Here is a 17898-nt window from a genome sequence, read left to right as displayed (position 1 = left end):
ATTTTAGTGATTTTTAGGGGGCCCTTTAGTCCACCCAACTCTAATAGGTACTGGAGTTAAGTTGAAAAAGTAAAGGCGGTTGGTAGTTATGCTGGCCACATGACAACCTGCTAGTTAACCATCTGCCCTATAGATCTCAATGTCTGAAAGAAGAACTTTACTTATACCTTTTATCGTTATAATTTACAGACTTACATTTTTGCACCTCTATACTCATAGATCTAGTAGTGCCGGCCTTAGACATAGGCAAAGTAGGCATCTATAGGCTACCTATAATAGGGCCTCCGATTAATCGTTCAATTACTGCATCTGTGGGCTTAAATGTGCGTGATTTAAAGGCAGTTTTTTCGTACCATCTTACAAAACTTATTTTGCTTTGTCTTTTCTGAATGCAGATGATGGCCAATTTGTTTATTTTTTTGTATACAAAATTGAGTCTTTTTTCAACGTATCAGTAAGTTGCAAAGCGCTCAGATAGTGCACAAAGAGACAGTTTTGGTGACTCTTCAAGTATAGCGTCTTCAAAATTAGTATAGGCACACCCTAAAGTTGACCCTGAATCATATGATTTACAGGCAGCTGTTGACTCCACTGTCTTTGGCTGATAATAATGACACGAGACATGTTGCATGAGTTTGAAAAATACTTGGCACAGCCCATGACCGTGATGCATTAAAATTTGGGGGGGAAAAAGATTTTTAAGATTAATATTTAACGATGGTATCGATTGCTAAAACGTTGTTTGTGTTTCCTCCACAAGTACTGCCGGTAAATGGGAGTTTTCAGTGTATGGAGCTTCGTTATGTTTGTAATAGTTGATATATGTTTATTTTGAACGGAATATTTCTCTTTTTTTTTGTCATCCACATTGGAAGGCCTGCATTGCTAAACTTTTGTGACCCATGTACTTTATCAGTCCCCACAGTGTTGTTGTTTTTTTTTTTTTAATCTTTCATCCTTTTCTCAAATGGTCCACAATTCCCTAATTTAGTATCTGCATTTGTACACTCACTTCCTTGGCCTATCGTTTTTAGTCTAAAAACACACAAAAAAAAGTTTATATAAGACAAAGAACTGTTAATTACTGCTATGTATCTGAAAATGGCAGATTTAGCCCCCTTTCTGCCATATAAAACAAAATTAATTAGAACCAATTGGTTAATGTTTGGATTGATTCGTGTTATCATTGACTATAAATAATTATGCCAAATTTCAACTTGATCCGAGAATGGGAAGTGGGATAAAAAAAACAAAAGCGTGTCAAAACGTAATAAGGGGATTTAATCCTTATATATACATCTCTCATTAAGTAGCTGTTATTACCCTCATTTCGATATCAACCAAATTAATTAATTCCTAACAATTAATTAAATAATTGTTTGTTAGTTGTTTTTGTTTTTTTTATTGATTCATGTCTTGTAAGGTACAATGAATCAGTGTGCAAAGTTTCAACTTGATCCGAGCATGGGTTTACCAGACAGTGTGAGTTGATATAAACTTTGTTAAAACACCTACATTCTCGGGTTCCCAGCTTTATTACTCCCTTACCCCGCAATATATAAGATTTTCTGTTTTCTCCTCTTCAACCTACCATGCACTTTATCAGTGGAAAGTGACGCATGACTACGTCCTCCATCACGTTTTTTTTTCTTCCAATAGAACAACCCCTCCACACACACACAAATAAACTAACTACAACCTTTTTACAGATGAATTTTAAAAAAAAACGCATATTCATAAATTCTGGATAGTTTGATCTGAGCTTTTTTAGCGGCTACCGAAAGGGGAAAAGACGCTATTAGTTTTGTGCGAAATGTCTGTCCGTCAGTCCCGTTTAGATCTCGTAAACTAGAAAAGATATTGAAAATCCGACATCACAATATTTTACACAATTCAAAGTTCTGATGCAACGGCTCTTTTTTTTTCTGAAAGCGAAAAAATCTAATTTTTAAAATCAGTTATGCAAGCAGTTTTTTAAAGAGAAAAAGCTAATTAGTGTGCATTATAAGTTAGACCTAAATTAAAAAGAATAGTAATCTTGTAAACGTCATTTTCGTGAACAATTTTTTTATTGCGGAAATATTTCCTTTTTTTTTTTTTTTTTTTTTTTTTTGAGCATTCGAATAAGATATTGATCCTTTTCAAAACAATTACATCTCTTATAAGACCAGGAGAGGCGCGGTAGCTGAGCGGTAAAGCGCTTGGCTTCCGAACCGGGGGCCCCGGGTTCGAATCCTGGTGAAGACTGGGATTTTCAACTTCGGAATCCTTAGGTGCCTCTGAGTCCACCCAGCTCCAATGGGTACCTGATATTAGTTGGGGAAAAGTAAAGGCGGTTGGTCGTTGTGCTGACTACATGACACCCTCGTGGGCCACAAAAACAGATGAACTTTACATCATCTGCCCTATAGACCACAAGGTCTGAAAGGGGAACTAGTTAGGCAAGGTTCAATCTAACTTTGCATTCACTTGCACCTATCCTTTGATCTGCTGTACCGTTGGGGCACTACACAAGATCTGTCAACCTTCTTTCTCCATTCTTATCTCTCATTTGTCTTTGATATAATTTCATTTGGATGTTCTTTCTGAAAATATTGAAGCCTGCCTGGGTGGACCACTTCGGGGGCCGATTTTGAGTTTGTTTCCACACAAACTGTCTTTGTAATCTTGTTAATTTTTAATTATTTTCTAACCATTATAATGACTTTACCTAACTTTTTTTTTTTTTAACATCCTTCAATAGATCGACCCTCCCCTGGACCACAAAGTTTTTGGCCCTTGAATTCTAGATATCACTCTTTTTGTTAGTTTTACCAGAATTTTTTTTTTTAAATCATTAAATCGTAAGGCAAGCAATACACAATATTGGACACTGCACACATTTAGTTTCAGGCCTTTAAGAAAAAAGGTTGTATTTTCCAAAGCCCCCTAGTAATTGTCCTTTGTCACCCACGCTACTTTTTGTTTGTTTGGCATTGTGTTCTCTAGAAAAGGGAAATACCAAAAGCCTCCTTAGAAGTAAGTTAGACATAAGGCTATTAGTCTAATACTTCAACGAGCTCACAAAATTTCAGACCTTACAATTTATGGGGCAGGTGATGTAGAGGTCATCTGTTTCTGTGGCCCACAGTTTACGAGGGTGTCATGTGGCCAGCACAATGACTGATCGCCTTTACTTTTTCAAAACTACAGTCAGGTACCCATTAAATCTGGTTGGACTCAGAGCCACCCTAAAGATCCCGAAATAAAAAAACCCAGTCATCACCAGGATTTGAACCCATAGCACTCTGTGACAAAGCAAATGAAGACAAATTATTTAATACAACAAGATCTAATCAAGCAAAGTTAATAAAACACAGTTTACTCAATAACATAAACATAAGACTATTAGTCAATACTTCAATGAATTCACAAATTACTGGTTGCGTATAAGTACTTTAATAAAAGACAAGCTTAACTTCATTAGTTTTATAAAAAGATTATTTCTTTGTTACAGTGTTAGGTTAGAGGATTTAGTTTGCATAAACTTTATATGTGTAATGGAGGATTTAGTTTGCATAAACTTTATATGTGTAACGGATGCATGTGTAAGTCAGATGTAGCTGAAGTATTTCTAAAGATGATTATTTAGACTAAGTGCGTGCATACCTTGTTGAGTGTATTACGACTGCGAGTTCAGGACATGAACATCATGTTACAAGATTGAACAGGTACTAAACAGGAACACAGACTCAATGACCAAGTTGACTCAAGGTGAACTTCAAACAAACATTTATTACAGAATGTTCCACAGTCTAGTCTGTCACTATGAAAAGATGTTATCCCCTCAAGAGTCTAGTCTTGACTGATTTCTATAAGTCAATCTTAACCTCTAACCCCAAAGTCTATGTCGTCATTCTAAAGTATCCGTTCACTGTCAGTACATTAAAGTGCGCCACCCAACTAACTAAACTAGCTATCTAACATGATAATTGATGCATTTTAGTTAATTCTGTCCTGCCTAAATTTAGGATTAATTAATTATTAAATTATTATTATATCAGTCCTTGAAATGTTCCCCATACAATATTACGGTAATAGTTGGAAAAAATAATAGTACGCACTCAATCAGTTTGTGCTGAAGGCAATGTTCAATTAGTCTTAACATCATATTCTGTTGTTTATCTTTTATTTTCTCTTATGAGGATAAACTCTAAATTGTTAGCAAGCTTGTATACTATATAATTTTAAAAAAAGCTTTTAATGGCTTGACAATGTTTAAAAACTAATTCAAAATGAATAAGAAAAACAATATGAGGATGAAATAACTAGATTTTTTAAAACTCTGTTGTGATGCGTCTTTTTTCACTTAAAACCAATAAGTTGCACGACTACTTTTTTTCTTCTCTGCTAATTCTTAAAATGTAGCTACATATAGAGAAGTTACCAATATTTATCATATAAGTTTGCATTGTATTAGAAAATCAAAGTATATCATTAGAATGTAAAAAAAATATTACAAAAAATTTCCAATTAAATTTGTGAATAGAAAAATTACATAACTACTTACTTTATTACTATGATTGTCAAGTTTTCAAAAGCAAACATAACAGTGTGTGTGTATAGGCAAGTATGTAAGTAAGTTAAGGCAAAAACCAATTGCAAACATATCTTACAAAAGATTTCCAGTAAATAATTAGCATGAATATCTATGCTAATATATTAATTTATTCCTTTCTCTTTTTCTTTCATGAAATTACTAGTATTAAGCATGGATTTACCAAAGGCTGTAATAAAAACTGTGGCAGTAAAAACAAAAGATTAAAATAATATATAACAATTTAAAAACTTAAATATCAACTTCATTATTTCTTTTTTCTCCTGTTTTTCTTTTTGTCAAATTCATTGGCGATATCTTCAGCAGTTACAATACTAGATTGGGATTCCAGTTCTTCTTTTTCAATATTTAGGGGAACTCCATCTTGTAAAAGCTGAAAAAAAAAAGGAAACAAAAGACTGTTAACTTTAATCAAACTTCAAGAAATCATCACAAAGTTGGAAGTTCAGAAACAGCAAATTATTAGAGGAGAGAAGGGGAGAGACAGCCAGTGAAGCAATAGATCTTATTTACACAAAAGTAGGAAAAAGTAAAGTTTCCCGTTCAGACCTTGCGATCTATAGGGCAGATGATGTTTAGTCATCTGTTTCTGTGGCCATCGGTTAACAAGCCAGGTGTTATGTGGCTAGCACAACGACCAACCACTTTTACTTTCCTCAACTTAAGTCTGGTACCCATTAGAGTTGGGTGGACTCAGAGGAGCCCTAAAAATCCAGAAATTCAAAATCCCAGTCTTCACCGAGATTCGAATCCAGGACCCCATGTTTGGTACCCAAGCGCTTAACCACTCCGCCACTGCACCCCCAAAAGTAGGAAAAGTATGTCGATAAAATTAAAGGGAAAAAAAAAAGACTAGTTAGAAAAAAAAAGTTAAAATAAAAAATATCCTGTTAAACTAAACTAAATTGTTGCTTAACTAAACTAAATTGCTGTTTAGTTAGACTAAAATTGCTGTTTAACTAAACACAAATTGCTGTTTAATTAAATTTAAATAAAAAAATAAAAGCTCTGAAAGGATCATCAATTAAAGTTCTATTAAAATACAAAAAAAATCAAATTCAAAGAATTAATTTTAGGCAAAATGAATAAAAATAAAACGTTTATGAGCTGAAAAAACAACAACTCAAAGTAAGTATGGCAACCACCAACAATGTAAATTGAAACTGTCACCTTGTCTCCTGTTTTTCTGTTAATAACTTTGTCAAAATAAGCTGGTGGAATGACTTTATCTATATTACCAGGAGAAAGTATCACTTTATTTGGAGACAGAAAAAACTCTATGCCATCTGTAAAAAAACAAAAATAACATTTTAGATTTACATTGTTTTTTATTCAATTGTTTTAGTATGATAAAATTTAAATTAGTTTATTTTTTTAATGAATTAAAACTAGGACAATTGATAAAAAAATAAAAAATCTTTAAAAATAAAACAAGCTGTATGTTGTATGTATGCCATTGTTTACCTTGCATAGCCTTTTGTAAATTTAAATAAATTAGAACCGTGCAGGAATTTCTCATACCTAAAATAAATCAAATGTCAAAATGAAAATGTCAACCTGTACTCTGAATTATGCTAATAATCAATTTAATAAATTCTTTTCAATTGTGTAAGTGGTTTAATTTTAACCTCCCAATGAATGATTATCCTTGGCTGTGTTCAGATATCACTGATATATGTCTGACCATGAGATAAAATTAAGAAAGATTGAGAATGTAGAAATGCAGCATATTATTTAAGAAAACAAATATCATCTTTAAGTCCAGGACATTGATACCAGCCATTGATGGCTGTGTTCAGACATCACTGATACATGTCTGACCATGAGATAAAATTAAGAAAGATTGAGAATGTAGAAATGCAGCGTATTATTTAAGAAAACAAATATCATCTTTAAGTCCAGGACATTGATACCAGCCATTGATAGACAGAAACAAGTTAGAGGAAGATAATGAATGTGAAGTTAAAAAAAGGTGTTACCCTCAGGAGAATCAACAAGACAGAAAGATGAGTGCTAAGCACTTTTACTGTCAATACTGCTATGCTAAAGATGTAGTATTTTCTCATTATATGTTACTCACTGGGAGTAACACAATAAATACAATGATTGAATTTTTTAAAAGATTTTTAAAGCAGCATACAGACTTTCTATTGGAGTTATCTGACATCTTGTTACTTATTTACAACTTATACCAGACAAGAAATCCCCCCATTTTATGTATTCATTGTGTTTTTTTCATTTTAATGGAAAGCCCACCCAAAAAAAAACCTAACTATGTGAATTTCACAGTTATCAATTCCTTCTTGAATGCTATGCAGATTTGAAAAGGAAAATACAAGCAATGAAAAAATGATTTAATAAAAAAAATATAATGACATAATTATCTTCTTCTTTGAAGGAACCTCTGTAAGTTATAAGACAACTTAAACAATAGCTTGAACTTTTATTAACTGAACACAATATGTAGTATAAACAGGCATAGACGTTACTCTGAATACTATGATCCAATATAATAAAATTGAATTTGTTGAAAGAGTCTAAACTGCTAAGGTAAGTATTTAGGAATTTCCCATTTCACCCCTGCTGTATAATCCATGTCATGTGACAAGTAACTACATTATTAAGTAAGTTTTACAAGATGTAAAGGTAAATTCTAGCTAAAATGAGCTGTATTTTCACTGTGCTTCATTTTTTTTTTTACAATATTATTTGAGAGTCAAGTTATTTTATTCATCATATAATAAAAAAGCTTTTTGGTTTATATAACTTTGTTCATTGCTGGATTACAAATTTATTGATTGAGCTTGAAGCTATTAAACTCAAGAAACATATATTCTACACTGTGTTTCTCTCATATGTTACATTATTTGAAAGATAACAACACTACTCCTTAACAAAGCCTGACAATCCCAAAATGATATAGCATATGTCCAGGCAACGTATTTGTCTATTTGTCCATACTTTATATTTTTCTAGCACCAGTTCATTTATTATGCTAAATGTTGATCTGCCAGCTCTTTAACCTTTCATTTGCTGTTTGTTGGTTCACCCCTGTTTAGGGTGAGTATTTAAATTATTACAGCGTCTCAGAGTTGTTTCACTGCTAAAGTTTGGTAGACTAATTTTCCTATTTATCTTTTTTGCATCCGTACAGGGGGCTAGTGATGGTATTGTAGATTGAGTCTACACTTGAGCCAGCTGTGGGTTAGTGTTGTGCCGTTTGTTGTCTAGAGTGCCAAATATGTACTGATGTGTTGTGTTGGGCTTGTAACCCGCAAGGTGCAGAATGCTTTCCTAAACATTAACATACATACATATATTACAGCAACTGTGATATTATTCAATTCAATAATAAATTATGTCATCATTTTATTCATCGTAAATAATTTCATCTCATTAAATGTTATATTTCCTTTTGGAACATCTCATTAATTATTTATTATTAAGCACGTAGGTTGCATGGAATTTTAAGGATCTGGGCAGACGAATCAAGGCTAAAAAAAAAAAAAACAATGATACTATTTATATGTAACACTTGCACCTTGTTACATAATAAATTTATAACAATAACAGTGTAAAATGATTAGAACCAATTGAGAAAGTGACTGTTAAAAATGTGAAAATAAGGTTCAGTATTGAATGAAAGAAAGAAAAAGACACACAAAAAAAGTTACCACTAATAACTTCATGATGTCCAGGTTCACCAGGAGCAAAGTGAATATGCATCCTCCCCATTGGTTTCAGACCCTGAAATGTTATCATTAAATTTATACTCCTTGCAGAATGTAGGTTAATATTATAGCATGTTTAATGTATGTTTATTTTTTAACATAATCATTTTGTTTTCATAAGGTACAAATACAAATATTTACTCCAATGCTGACTTAGACATTATAATGTATTTCTGCTTCAGAGCATATGATGTTAGGTTTTACAATGTAACCCAGTGTTTCTCAAGCTTTTACTAGTAGTACCCAAACAAAAAATTTTCACACCCCATCTAAGCTAGCTGGGGTCTGGAGGAACACTCCTGCAATGAGGTCCAGGAAGGTTGTAAGGAAAGAAAAGAAACATATAACACAATTTTGCACATATTTTACAATATGTTTGGAATTCAAATGTGTCCCTTTGGTCTTTTTTTTATCTGAATTAAAGTTATCTACAATTCACTTTCTTGTAAGAAGAGTTCCATGTCAAAAAAGGTTGCTTAAAAGGGTTTGAACAGACCAATATGCATGTCAAATTAAGTCTAATAAAGAAAGAGGTAGCACTGGCCATGCTATAATGCAGAACAATATAGTGAATGTATGTCTGTAATGAGTGTGATCATCCTAAGATCATTTTCATGTGACAGTAAGTAAGTAAGACATTTTGAACCTTTTTTTTTGTAACATAAGGATGTTCATAAGTCTTGTTAACTTTGACTGCTCTGGCTTTAAAAAGTCAAGAAGAATATTGTTTTGAAATGTCTTCTTCAAAATGTTTTGAGTCAATTTTACTGCAGATGGCTCTGCTAAAAACAGTCTACATTTTTAAAGGTCCAACTTAGAAGCTGTAATGTCTACTTACTTAAATATGACTTAGTTAATATTCAAACCTGGGTTTATAACCACAATGAAAATACATTAATTTGTCCATTGAGAAGTAAATAGTAAACTTTTCCCCCTCCCCTTGATGGGACATCTAATGGGGCGACGCCCCCTCCCTCCCCTCAGCTTGAGAAATGCTGATGTAGCCTTTCACCAATAAAAATTCAGCACCAAACCTCTTTTTCTATTTGTTTATATGGTCGTACATATGTTCCATGAACAACTATTGGATATTTTGTTGCATCTGTAATAGGCTGCAGTTCAAGATCTTCAACCTAAGACAAACAATAAAAAAAAAAAAGGAAGTTTTAAGTGTCTGTGTGAAGATTTATTTTCTTTCTTTCTTTGTTTGTTTACATTTATATTTACATATTTTGTAAATTACTAGTTCTCACACTGATTGACTGTGTCCAGATAGGATTTTTATCCAATATAAGATGTTAATTATATATTTTTTCTGACATTATCAAGTTGCTTTTTTCTCACAAATATGCCTGCAAAAACAAGCACAATTTTATCTACTCAGCAACTTTAACATAAGTCTGAAAATAGGGCATTTACTACAGGAGCTTCAGGACAAATATCCTAATTCTGATTAGCAAGTAACTACTAAATAGCAGCATGGCTTCCTTAATGATTTTGTAAATATATATCTTATAAATTATAGATCATTCATCATCTTGTTTACACAATTATATATATACAAACCTTGATGCTGTGTCCTTGATTAGCTTTTATCCTTAACTTGCCAGACTCTAAGTCTGTTTCTAATGTAAATCTTTTCTTATCATTGGTTTCTACAACATGTTTTATTTCATCTACAGTTACAGAATGAAAATCCTGAAGTTGCAATATGTCATCAAGAAAGAGGAATCCACCTGGAATATAGATAAAATAATTAGTATCTTTTTATTTTGTTGGGAGCAGAAAAAACAAAGTTCTGCTGATATTAGCTATCAGTAAATAAATGACAAGGATGTTCAGAGTTCTCTGGATACCAGGGCAAACTTTCAGATCAGATGTCTGTCCCATTCTAAATTTTGTCCAACTTGATGCCAAGAATGTGTTCTTATTAGCTGTTGGCCTCCCTTAGTCATAGAAGTGTGTGTTTCTATACAACTTCAATAAAGCAAGTTTGCTAGTTTAATAATTATTATTATTTTAGGGCTCAAGTTATTCTAACTTTGAAATTTTTTTAAATAGAATTAGATTAGGGGAAAAGTGTGTGGGGGGGGAGCATTTTTAAGAGAAGCATATTACGTGCCCAAATTATGAAAGAATAAACCAAATGTTCCGCAAATGTTTTGTAAACTGATAATGAACAGTGTTATAAATAGTGCCTGCCACACCAAACACATGCATATCTTTGCCTTCTCATTTAACAAGACTTTCTTCACCATAACATTGACAGGGGACATGCAAGATGCACGTTTGCTTTCCCATAAAACAAAGCCCCTGTACTTTACTAGAAGCATCCAATGACACATTCACAGTCCTTTAGATTAACTCTTTACCCCATGCCTCAAACACATGGACAGAGAAAATATATTAGACACATTTTTATTTATCTATATGGAGATATTGCCCCATAAAATAAGGAACCATCTCAAATTGTTTTTTTTAAACTTCTTTGAATAACCCCCATTCCCAGGACTGAATGCCCAGGGGTCATTGCTTTGCTCTCTCACATTCTATTTCCAGCATTTTATAAAACTCTGTCTTAAAAAAAACATTTTCCCTAATTAGAAATGATCAAATAAAAAAGCCTAAATCCAACTAGCAATCTTTGAGTGCTGTATGTTAAATCATACATTTCTAGAACAAATCCATAACAAGTAAATAATTGGTAAAAAAAAAAAAAAAATGGGGGTAAGTTATTTGTGTTTACCTGGCAGTAGTTTTAAACCTCTTTTTTCTGCTCCATGTCTTAATAAATAAGACAGTGCTTTGGAAACTTTTACCACTGAGTCTGTTGTATTTGATCTGTCATTCTAAAAGAAATTTGGGATCAGAGCTATTAAAATTACTCACAGTTTCTGAACTCAAGTCTACAGACTTAAAAAAAAAATAATCATGATGACTGATAATGTTCTATAGTTTACCCAGAGCTTATAGCTTTTTTTATTGGGTAAAGATAGTTATTTTAAATTAATAGGAATCTTTCTTCAAGGCAGAACAAATTTGAAGGATACTTTGCCAAATCATTCAAATCATCATTAAAACTGGATTTGCTATTGTGACATTGTTTTTTTATTACAACTTGCTGTTGTATTTATTACAATATTACTATTATATCTTGTTTACAACAGCACACATGCAAAGTCATTAAATCATACACAGTAGTGACACAGTACTTTAAGTGATTGAAGTTTTTTTTATGCAATCAACAGAATACAATATGAATCTAAATGATGAAAAAAAAAATTAAATAATGGTATTAAATGCACCATAAACTAAATAAATATAATGATTATGAAGTATTGACAGACTAGAAGAAAAGAATTGACAGATCTCAATAATTGCCTTATTCCTTCTTTAATAATATACTTTTCATCCTTTCTTCTTATATTCTTTCATATCATAACTACATATAGAGACATAAACCATAACTACAGATCAAGGCCCAATGCCAAATGTCCAGTCAATCCGTATTGGAGTCAACAAGTGCACTAACATCTAACATTTTTTCCACCATTTAATCAAATAATGGCATTTGTATGCTTATGATTTATTAATGAAATTAAAAGGATTTATTCAGTGAACAACACCTGATCAGTCAATTCAATGTTACAATGAATGAAGACAATGATACAATGTGAAAGACTGAAGACTGAAAGACTAATATATCTGGATCATACCTTGGGCTTGTGAGCCTTGGCCATTGTTATGATCCTGTTTGAATGTGCTTCACAATCATATGTCAAAGGCTGCTAAAAATGAATGCAGTAAAGCCATCCTTTACTTATTTATCTTATCTTATGAAATACAGATGTTACTTCAAAAAAGAAGTTGATTATGTCCTACGCATGTTTCTATTTATAACACTGAGAGATCTTCAAAGTTAGTCCTTATTCTTGGATCTATAAAATAATTCTTGAAAATAAAGTACACTTTGTCCTATTTAGAAATAAATTAGATTGTTATTTCAGATTTAGGGTCATCCAGTAAGCAGTCCAGAGTGAGTACGACCAGCAATGACCAGGCATTCATTTAGAACTGGATCTAAATGGAACTCTAGAATTTTATCTACATCTAAGACTAAGACTAAGACTAAGACTAAGACTGCTTTATTGATCCTTACGGAAATTTGTTGTGATTACAAGGACTCGTTTCTCATATAAAGACAACACAACAGAAAAATACACATAAATACAACAGACAACATAAAGAGTTCATTCAGCGACTACACACAGGTATCTTGGTGCATTTCATGTTCCCTGATCAATGAGTGGCGGTGATAGAGGCGGTGACTATCATCTAGTCTTTACATTTCTATAGATTCTAGATCTAGAAATAGACTCTATTATATGTAGATATAGACTAAAGAATATTCTAAATCTAGTGTAGTTGACTAGATCTCCACTTTTATTTTCGGTTTCATGAAAAAAGGGGCGGGGGTGATAGATCTACTAATCTACTCTAAAACTATTATAGTTTCTATACTAGATATATAACATATTGTTGTAACCCCGCTCCCGCGCTACACTAATGGTGCGCATCTGAGCACTACTGAACACGACTAGTGAAAGACATATGGAGACAGGAAGAAGGACTGTTGTGAGCCAGCTAAAGGGTCATGGGAGTCTGAACAGTCTGGTACTGAGTGCTGTCCTGTGTGATACTAGGAAACTGTGTGGGAGACCTCGAGCGACACTGGGAAGTGTGTCGGTGGTCTGTTCTGTGTTCTGGTATAAAGTAGGACTCTTAGAACTTAGACATATTACTCCCTGTGACTTTATAGCAGACGTCCAAGTCTAACTAGTAACTATTACTATTTGTTGATGCTTATACTAGTTATAATAAATAAATACATCGTTTACTGTTGCCGACCTGTCTTTCGTTGAGTGCCTGCCTTAGAGAATTACAACAATATAATTATTATAAGTATATAGATCTATAGCTATTAGATCTAGAATTATGGCATGATTAAACACAAGTCACAAGTCTGTCTCATTAAACTAAACTCTAAACTCAATGTGTTGAATGTCTAAGAGACTGAGATGCGATGAAATCTGACACAGTCTAAGTCACAGTATTGAGTTGGAGTATCATCATATTCAATAATTCATATGATTAGACAAGACTTGTCACAAGTCTGTCTCACTGAATACTGATTCTACTTCTGGTGATTGAGATGATCATTGGTCATGATGAATGATGATGTGATGAAATCTTTCTTTTCTAATGTTCAGAAAGACACAAAGATAAAGGCACATTCCTCATTCCATATGCTAGGACAAATTTGTACAAATACTCCTTCTTCTCTAGTGCTATTACTCACTGGCAGTATTAGAGCATGGAATGGGTTGCCTGAGCTAGCCAGGAAAACCAGTGACTTGGCAGAATTTAAGGCAGCCACTACAACAACTGAACAAGAGACGAGTCACAGACACAAAGTGACAAATGCCACCCTTATAATAAGTTATATAACATAGATTAAATATAAATTTAAAATAATCTAAATCTAGCCTTGCCTATAACACTAATTAGTAACCACTAAACTAATAGTGTAAATCTAATTTAATCTCGACCTAAATGAAGTAGATCTTATCACAACACCCTCACAGCTTTGTAAACAACAGTTTCAAGGGATGCTACTCCCAAATACTGAGTATAAACAAATAACCATATATATATGCAAATAACTTACTAGATCTAGTAGTTTTATATAAATTAAAAACAATACAATAGTCAATAGTATACAAAAATTAATGTAATGACCATAATGACCTGTCCCTTAGTTAGTTACATTTATAGTACTATTTTGTTAATTAAAAATTACTATTACTATGCATTAAAATTATTTTCGTTTATTTTCCTGATGCTTGACATTTTTTTCTCTGATACAAGTTTATATTAATGTCAGAAGTTTGCCACTGTCATTTTCAAATTTCCGTTCAGGTAAATAACTGTAAAAATGTTGGCACAGCAACATCTTTAGTCTTTATAGCCTACTTCGCTTTCAAAATAGAATCAGACTGCAATTCTATTAACTCTAGTAGCACATTATCAGCAAATAAAAATGGAGATATAAACAACGAAAATTCTTGCTCGTATGAAACGAAGTCACGAAAAGGGTCATTGAAAGCATCTACTAACGATTCCAGGTGTGAGACATATTTACCAAATGTTGCAGTCATTTTTTTTTAGTTCCTGACACATTGAGACGTGAACAAGGTTTTCTCTTGATATTTGGTTTATCCACAGTCGGAACTTTGCTTGAAAGCACTTCATATCATCACATGCAGTTGTGACAATTTTGTCTTTACCTTGAAGTTTCAAATTCAAGTCTTGCAGGTGACCAGTGAGATCAACTGCAAATGCTTAGTCCTGAACCCATTCACCTTTCATGTTCAGTAACAATACAATCTCCTCACGCAGTGCAAAAAATCTCTTCAATACTTTATGACAGGAGAGCCAGCGGACTTCTGTGTAGTAGTGTGTAGTAAGGTATCAAATTCGTGGCTTTGATTTATGATTTGATTATTAACACCAAAAATAATTTAAAAGTTAACAAATCAACACTAAACTTAAAAGACAAATTGAAAGATAATTCGAAGTTAAAAAAAAAACAACTAAATTACCACATCTAATTGCTTGTTAAATAAATTTCCGAATTTTTTTTTTTATAAACTTGATCATTAAAGAATACTTTATAAGTTCAACGAAGTTGACTGTTATGCTTTTTTTCATGCGGCCCGCGAACGCAATGTTTGACATGCCTGGCCTATATAATAGTGTTTTTACAAAGCTTATATCAACTCTGTGCGTCTGTCGGTCTATCTGTCTGGCTAAAAGTTTGTACACGCTATTTACCTGACAACACAAGAATCAATTTAAAAAAAACAACAATTAACCAATTAGTTATTTAACTATTGGTAATAAATTACTTTGTTTGATAACTATAACAAGATAAAGAAATAGTACTTGACTAAAGTGGTGGTATATAAGCTTTAAAGCTTTTTTATTCCCCCCTGAGCCCGGGCCTGAGGTCTTAAAAAAAAAAGCTGTTTCTTTTTTATATATATATATATAAATAATGCGAATTGTGCAGCCATATTTAAGTCAATACTTTCGTTTATATTAAGTTTATACGAGATCTAGCGGAGGAGTGCAATATTTCACATTGCTACTCAGTGCTAGATATTTTGAGGGTCACTGTGATGGTAATTTTATTATCTACTAATTATTAAATTCAAATCTAGATGTTAAAGTTTTTCGAGGTAAACTTACAGTTTCAAGATCTGGACTTCGCTAACTTGATTCATAGGCTACATTGTGGACAAAATTGGTTTGTTAGTGCGAATTTCAAATCAATAGACGCATCACGTGTTGTATCATGCAAATTAAAACTAATATTAGGCTACTCTTAAGTTTCAACTGGTATTAGCCTAGAAGCTTGAATTTTTACTTTATGGGGGAATTTATTTTTTTATAATTTTTACAAAATATGTGGCGGGCCGGATTAAGCCTTTCCGATGGCCAAACTTGGCCCGCGGGCCGTAATTTGCCCATCACTGTCTTAAAGTGTCGAACTATGGTTTATTGACGTCCTCTGTTTCATTGACCAGAACACTCCGGCTACAAGACGCCTAATATGATCTTATGACGATCCCGTCAAATAGAGAAGAACTTACGTTACCTGTGCCTCGATTTGTCCTCGCCATCCAGTATCGGCCCATGCCTGCCCCCCCCCCCCTTTAGGGGACACCACTATAACTGACGAAATTTTTAAACTGTCTTTTTTTTTATACCCTGTAGATACCGGGGAATAGCCTACATTTAAACAGTTCAGAATGCAATACTTGACACGGGAAACTTATTCTAAGTTACAGTGCTCCTCCATACACTAATTTAAGCTGTCTAAGGGGAGGGAAAATAAAAGTATGAAATACTGCCTTCTGGAGAACGCCAAAAGTAAATTTAAAAAAAAAAGCTCTATTTTTAATATCGGCCTCTTTATTTGCTGTTTGTAGGCCTACATCATGCATACATGATACACAAACATACATACATACTTATAGTTAGGGTTAGCCTCAACTTTTCAAAAGTTCTGGATCCCCACCTGATTGCGACCTGCATATTTCGTCACATATGATGCAGAAAAAAAGCCTTTGTCCGCCAGAGGTCTAAGTTTTCTTTGTCGCCTGTGCAAATGACGGCTGTCTATCATAAAATATAAATAAACCTACATTTTGTTCTGTACATTGGTCACTAAAACTGATAAAAAGTGTAATTGATAGAAGTCTGTTGATTTAGGTCTACTTTTGATAGCCTAATATGTAGGCTAATAAAAATCGTGAATATGTTTTAGTTTTGATAAGATCTAATATAAATCGTATTAACTATAATAAAATAAAAAGCAATTATAAATGGGCTCGTCCGGGATTTGAACCCGGGACCTCTCGCACCCGAAGCGAGAATCATACCCCTAGACCAACGAGCCAACGATAACGTTGTGATAGTAATTTAAAAACTGGTTATATTTAGAATATTTTTAGATTTTATTTTCATGGCGTACTAGCAGATTGTACTTATATGCCTATAGTCACCAAACTCATGTTGCGTTTTCCTATTTCCTAGTGAATCAAAACCCAGTCATCTTATCAATTCTTATAGAATCTAGATCCTTCAGTTATGTATGATTATATCACATTAAGTAAGAATCCGAACCCGATAAATGTAGGCCTAATTTTAAATGGGGACAACTGAAAACTTTGTTTAAAAAAAAGAAATGGTGGCAAACAAGTACTGAGGTTAAAAATGTTCTCATCAGAGTGAAGAGCGGTTATATTGGTTACAAGGAGAATTGTACAAAAGAGTTTTTAAATCGAAAATGGTACCAGCTGCAACTCATCTAAAGTAGACATATTCGATTAACCTCTACCAAATAGGAAGCGGTATCCGGTATGAGAGAAGGCTAACCATTTCATTTTTCGCATTATCAATGAATCATGTAAAAAAAAACAAAAAAAAAAACTAGTATTGTAGCCAAGTTTTTGTTGTTGTTTTTTTAATTTAAAATGTTGGCTCAATGGCCGCTACAGTACAGTCGTAGAAATCATCTTTCCATCTTCTTAGCTAGGTCACCATTTTTCCACAACGACTGTATTTTTATGAGCTAGCAGTCTATTGAAGCTTTATATACATACTATGAGACAATGATTCATATTTACAGATTTCAATCTCTAAGTCTACCACTGCCTAACAGGATTTGAACTCAATGTCCTTTTTGAAGTAGAAATGGGTAGTGCTTGGGGGGGGGGGGGGGAAGTCGAGATTCCATCAATATATAGGCCCTAATGTAGATGACCGAGCTTCACAGATAGGCCTAAATAGAGGAGTGATGTCCAACCTAAAGTTCGCGTGCCATATCCGATCCGTGAAGCTGTGCTAACCGGCCTCTCGAAACTTTTGCCCTAAGTGCATAATGAAGCAGCAGAGGTAAAGGCAATTGTCTCCGGTGATACGGCTCGTATCGCAATTCCGAAA

The 17898-nt window shown here is 33.2% G+C and overlaps 1 protein-coding gene and 1 non-coding gene across 2 annotated transcripts; both read right to left on the bottom strand.

Annotated features, from left to right (window-relative positions):
• Positions 1-4691: 4691 nt before the first annotated feature.
• LOC106068666 (tRNA 2'-phosphotransferase 1-like) lies at positions 4692-12114 on the bottom strand. Its single transcript, XM_056024730.1, has 8 exons — positions 12045-12114; positions 11075-11177; positions 9895-10064; positions 9363-9461; positions 8272-8344; positions 6062-6118; positions 5768-5883; positions 4692-4970 (listed from the first exon to the last, which is right to left on the bottom strand). The coding sequence occupies exons 1-8, from the start codon at positions 12066-12068 to the stop codon at positions 4845-4847; spliced, it is 768 nt and encodes a 255-aa protein (XP_055880705.1). The 5' UTR covers positions 12069-12114; the 3' UTR covers positions 4692-4844.
• A 4666-nt stretch (positions 12115-16780) lies between these two features.
• Trnap-cgg (transfer RNA proline (anticodon CGG)) lies at positions 16781-16852 on the bottom strand. The gene has a single exon. It is a non-coding gene; the product is annotated as a tRNA-Pro (tRNA).
• Positions 16853-17898: the final 1046 nt, after the last annotated feature.

The sequence above is a fragment of the Biomphalaria glabrata genome, chromosome 3 (assembly GCF_947242115.1).
Source record: "Biomphalaria glabrata chromosome 3, xgBioGlab47.1, whole genome shotgun sequence".
NCBI lineage: Eukaryota > Metazoa > Mollusca > Gastropoda > Planorbidae > Biomphalaria > Biomphalaria glabrata.
Note: the sequence above shows the minus strand (reverse complement) of the source record. Positions and strands in the feature narration are given on the sequence as shown.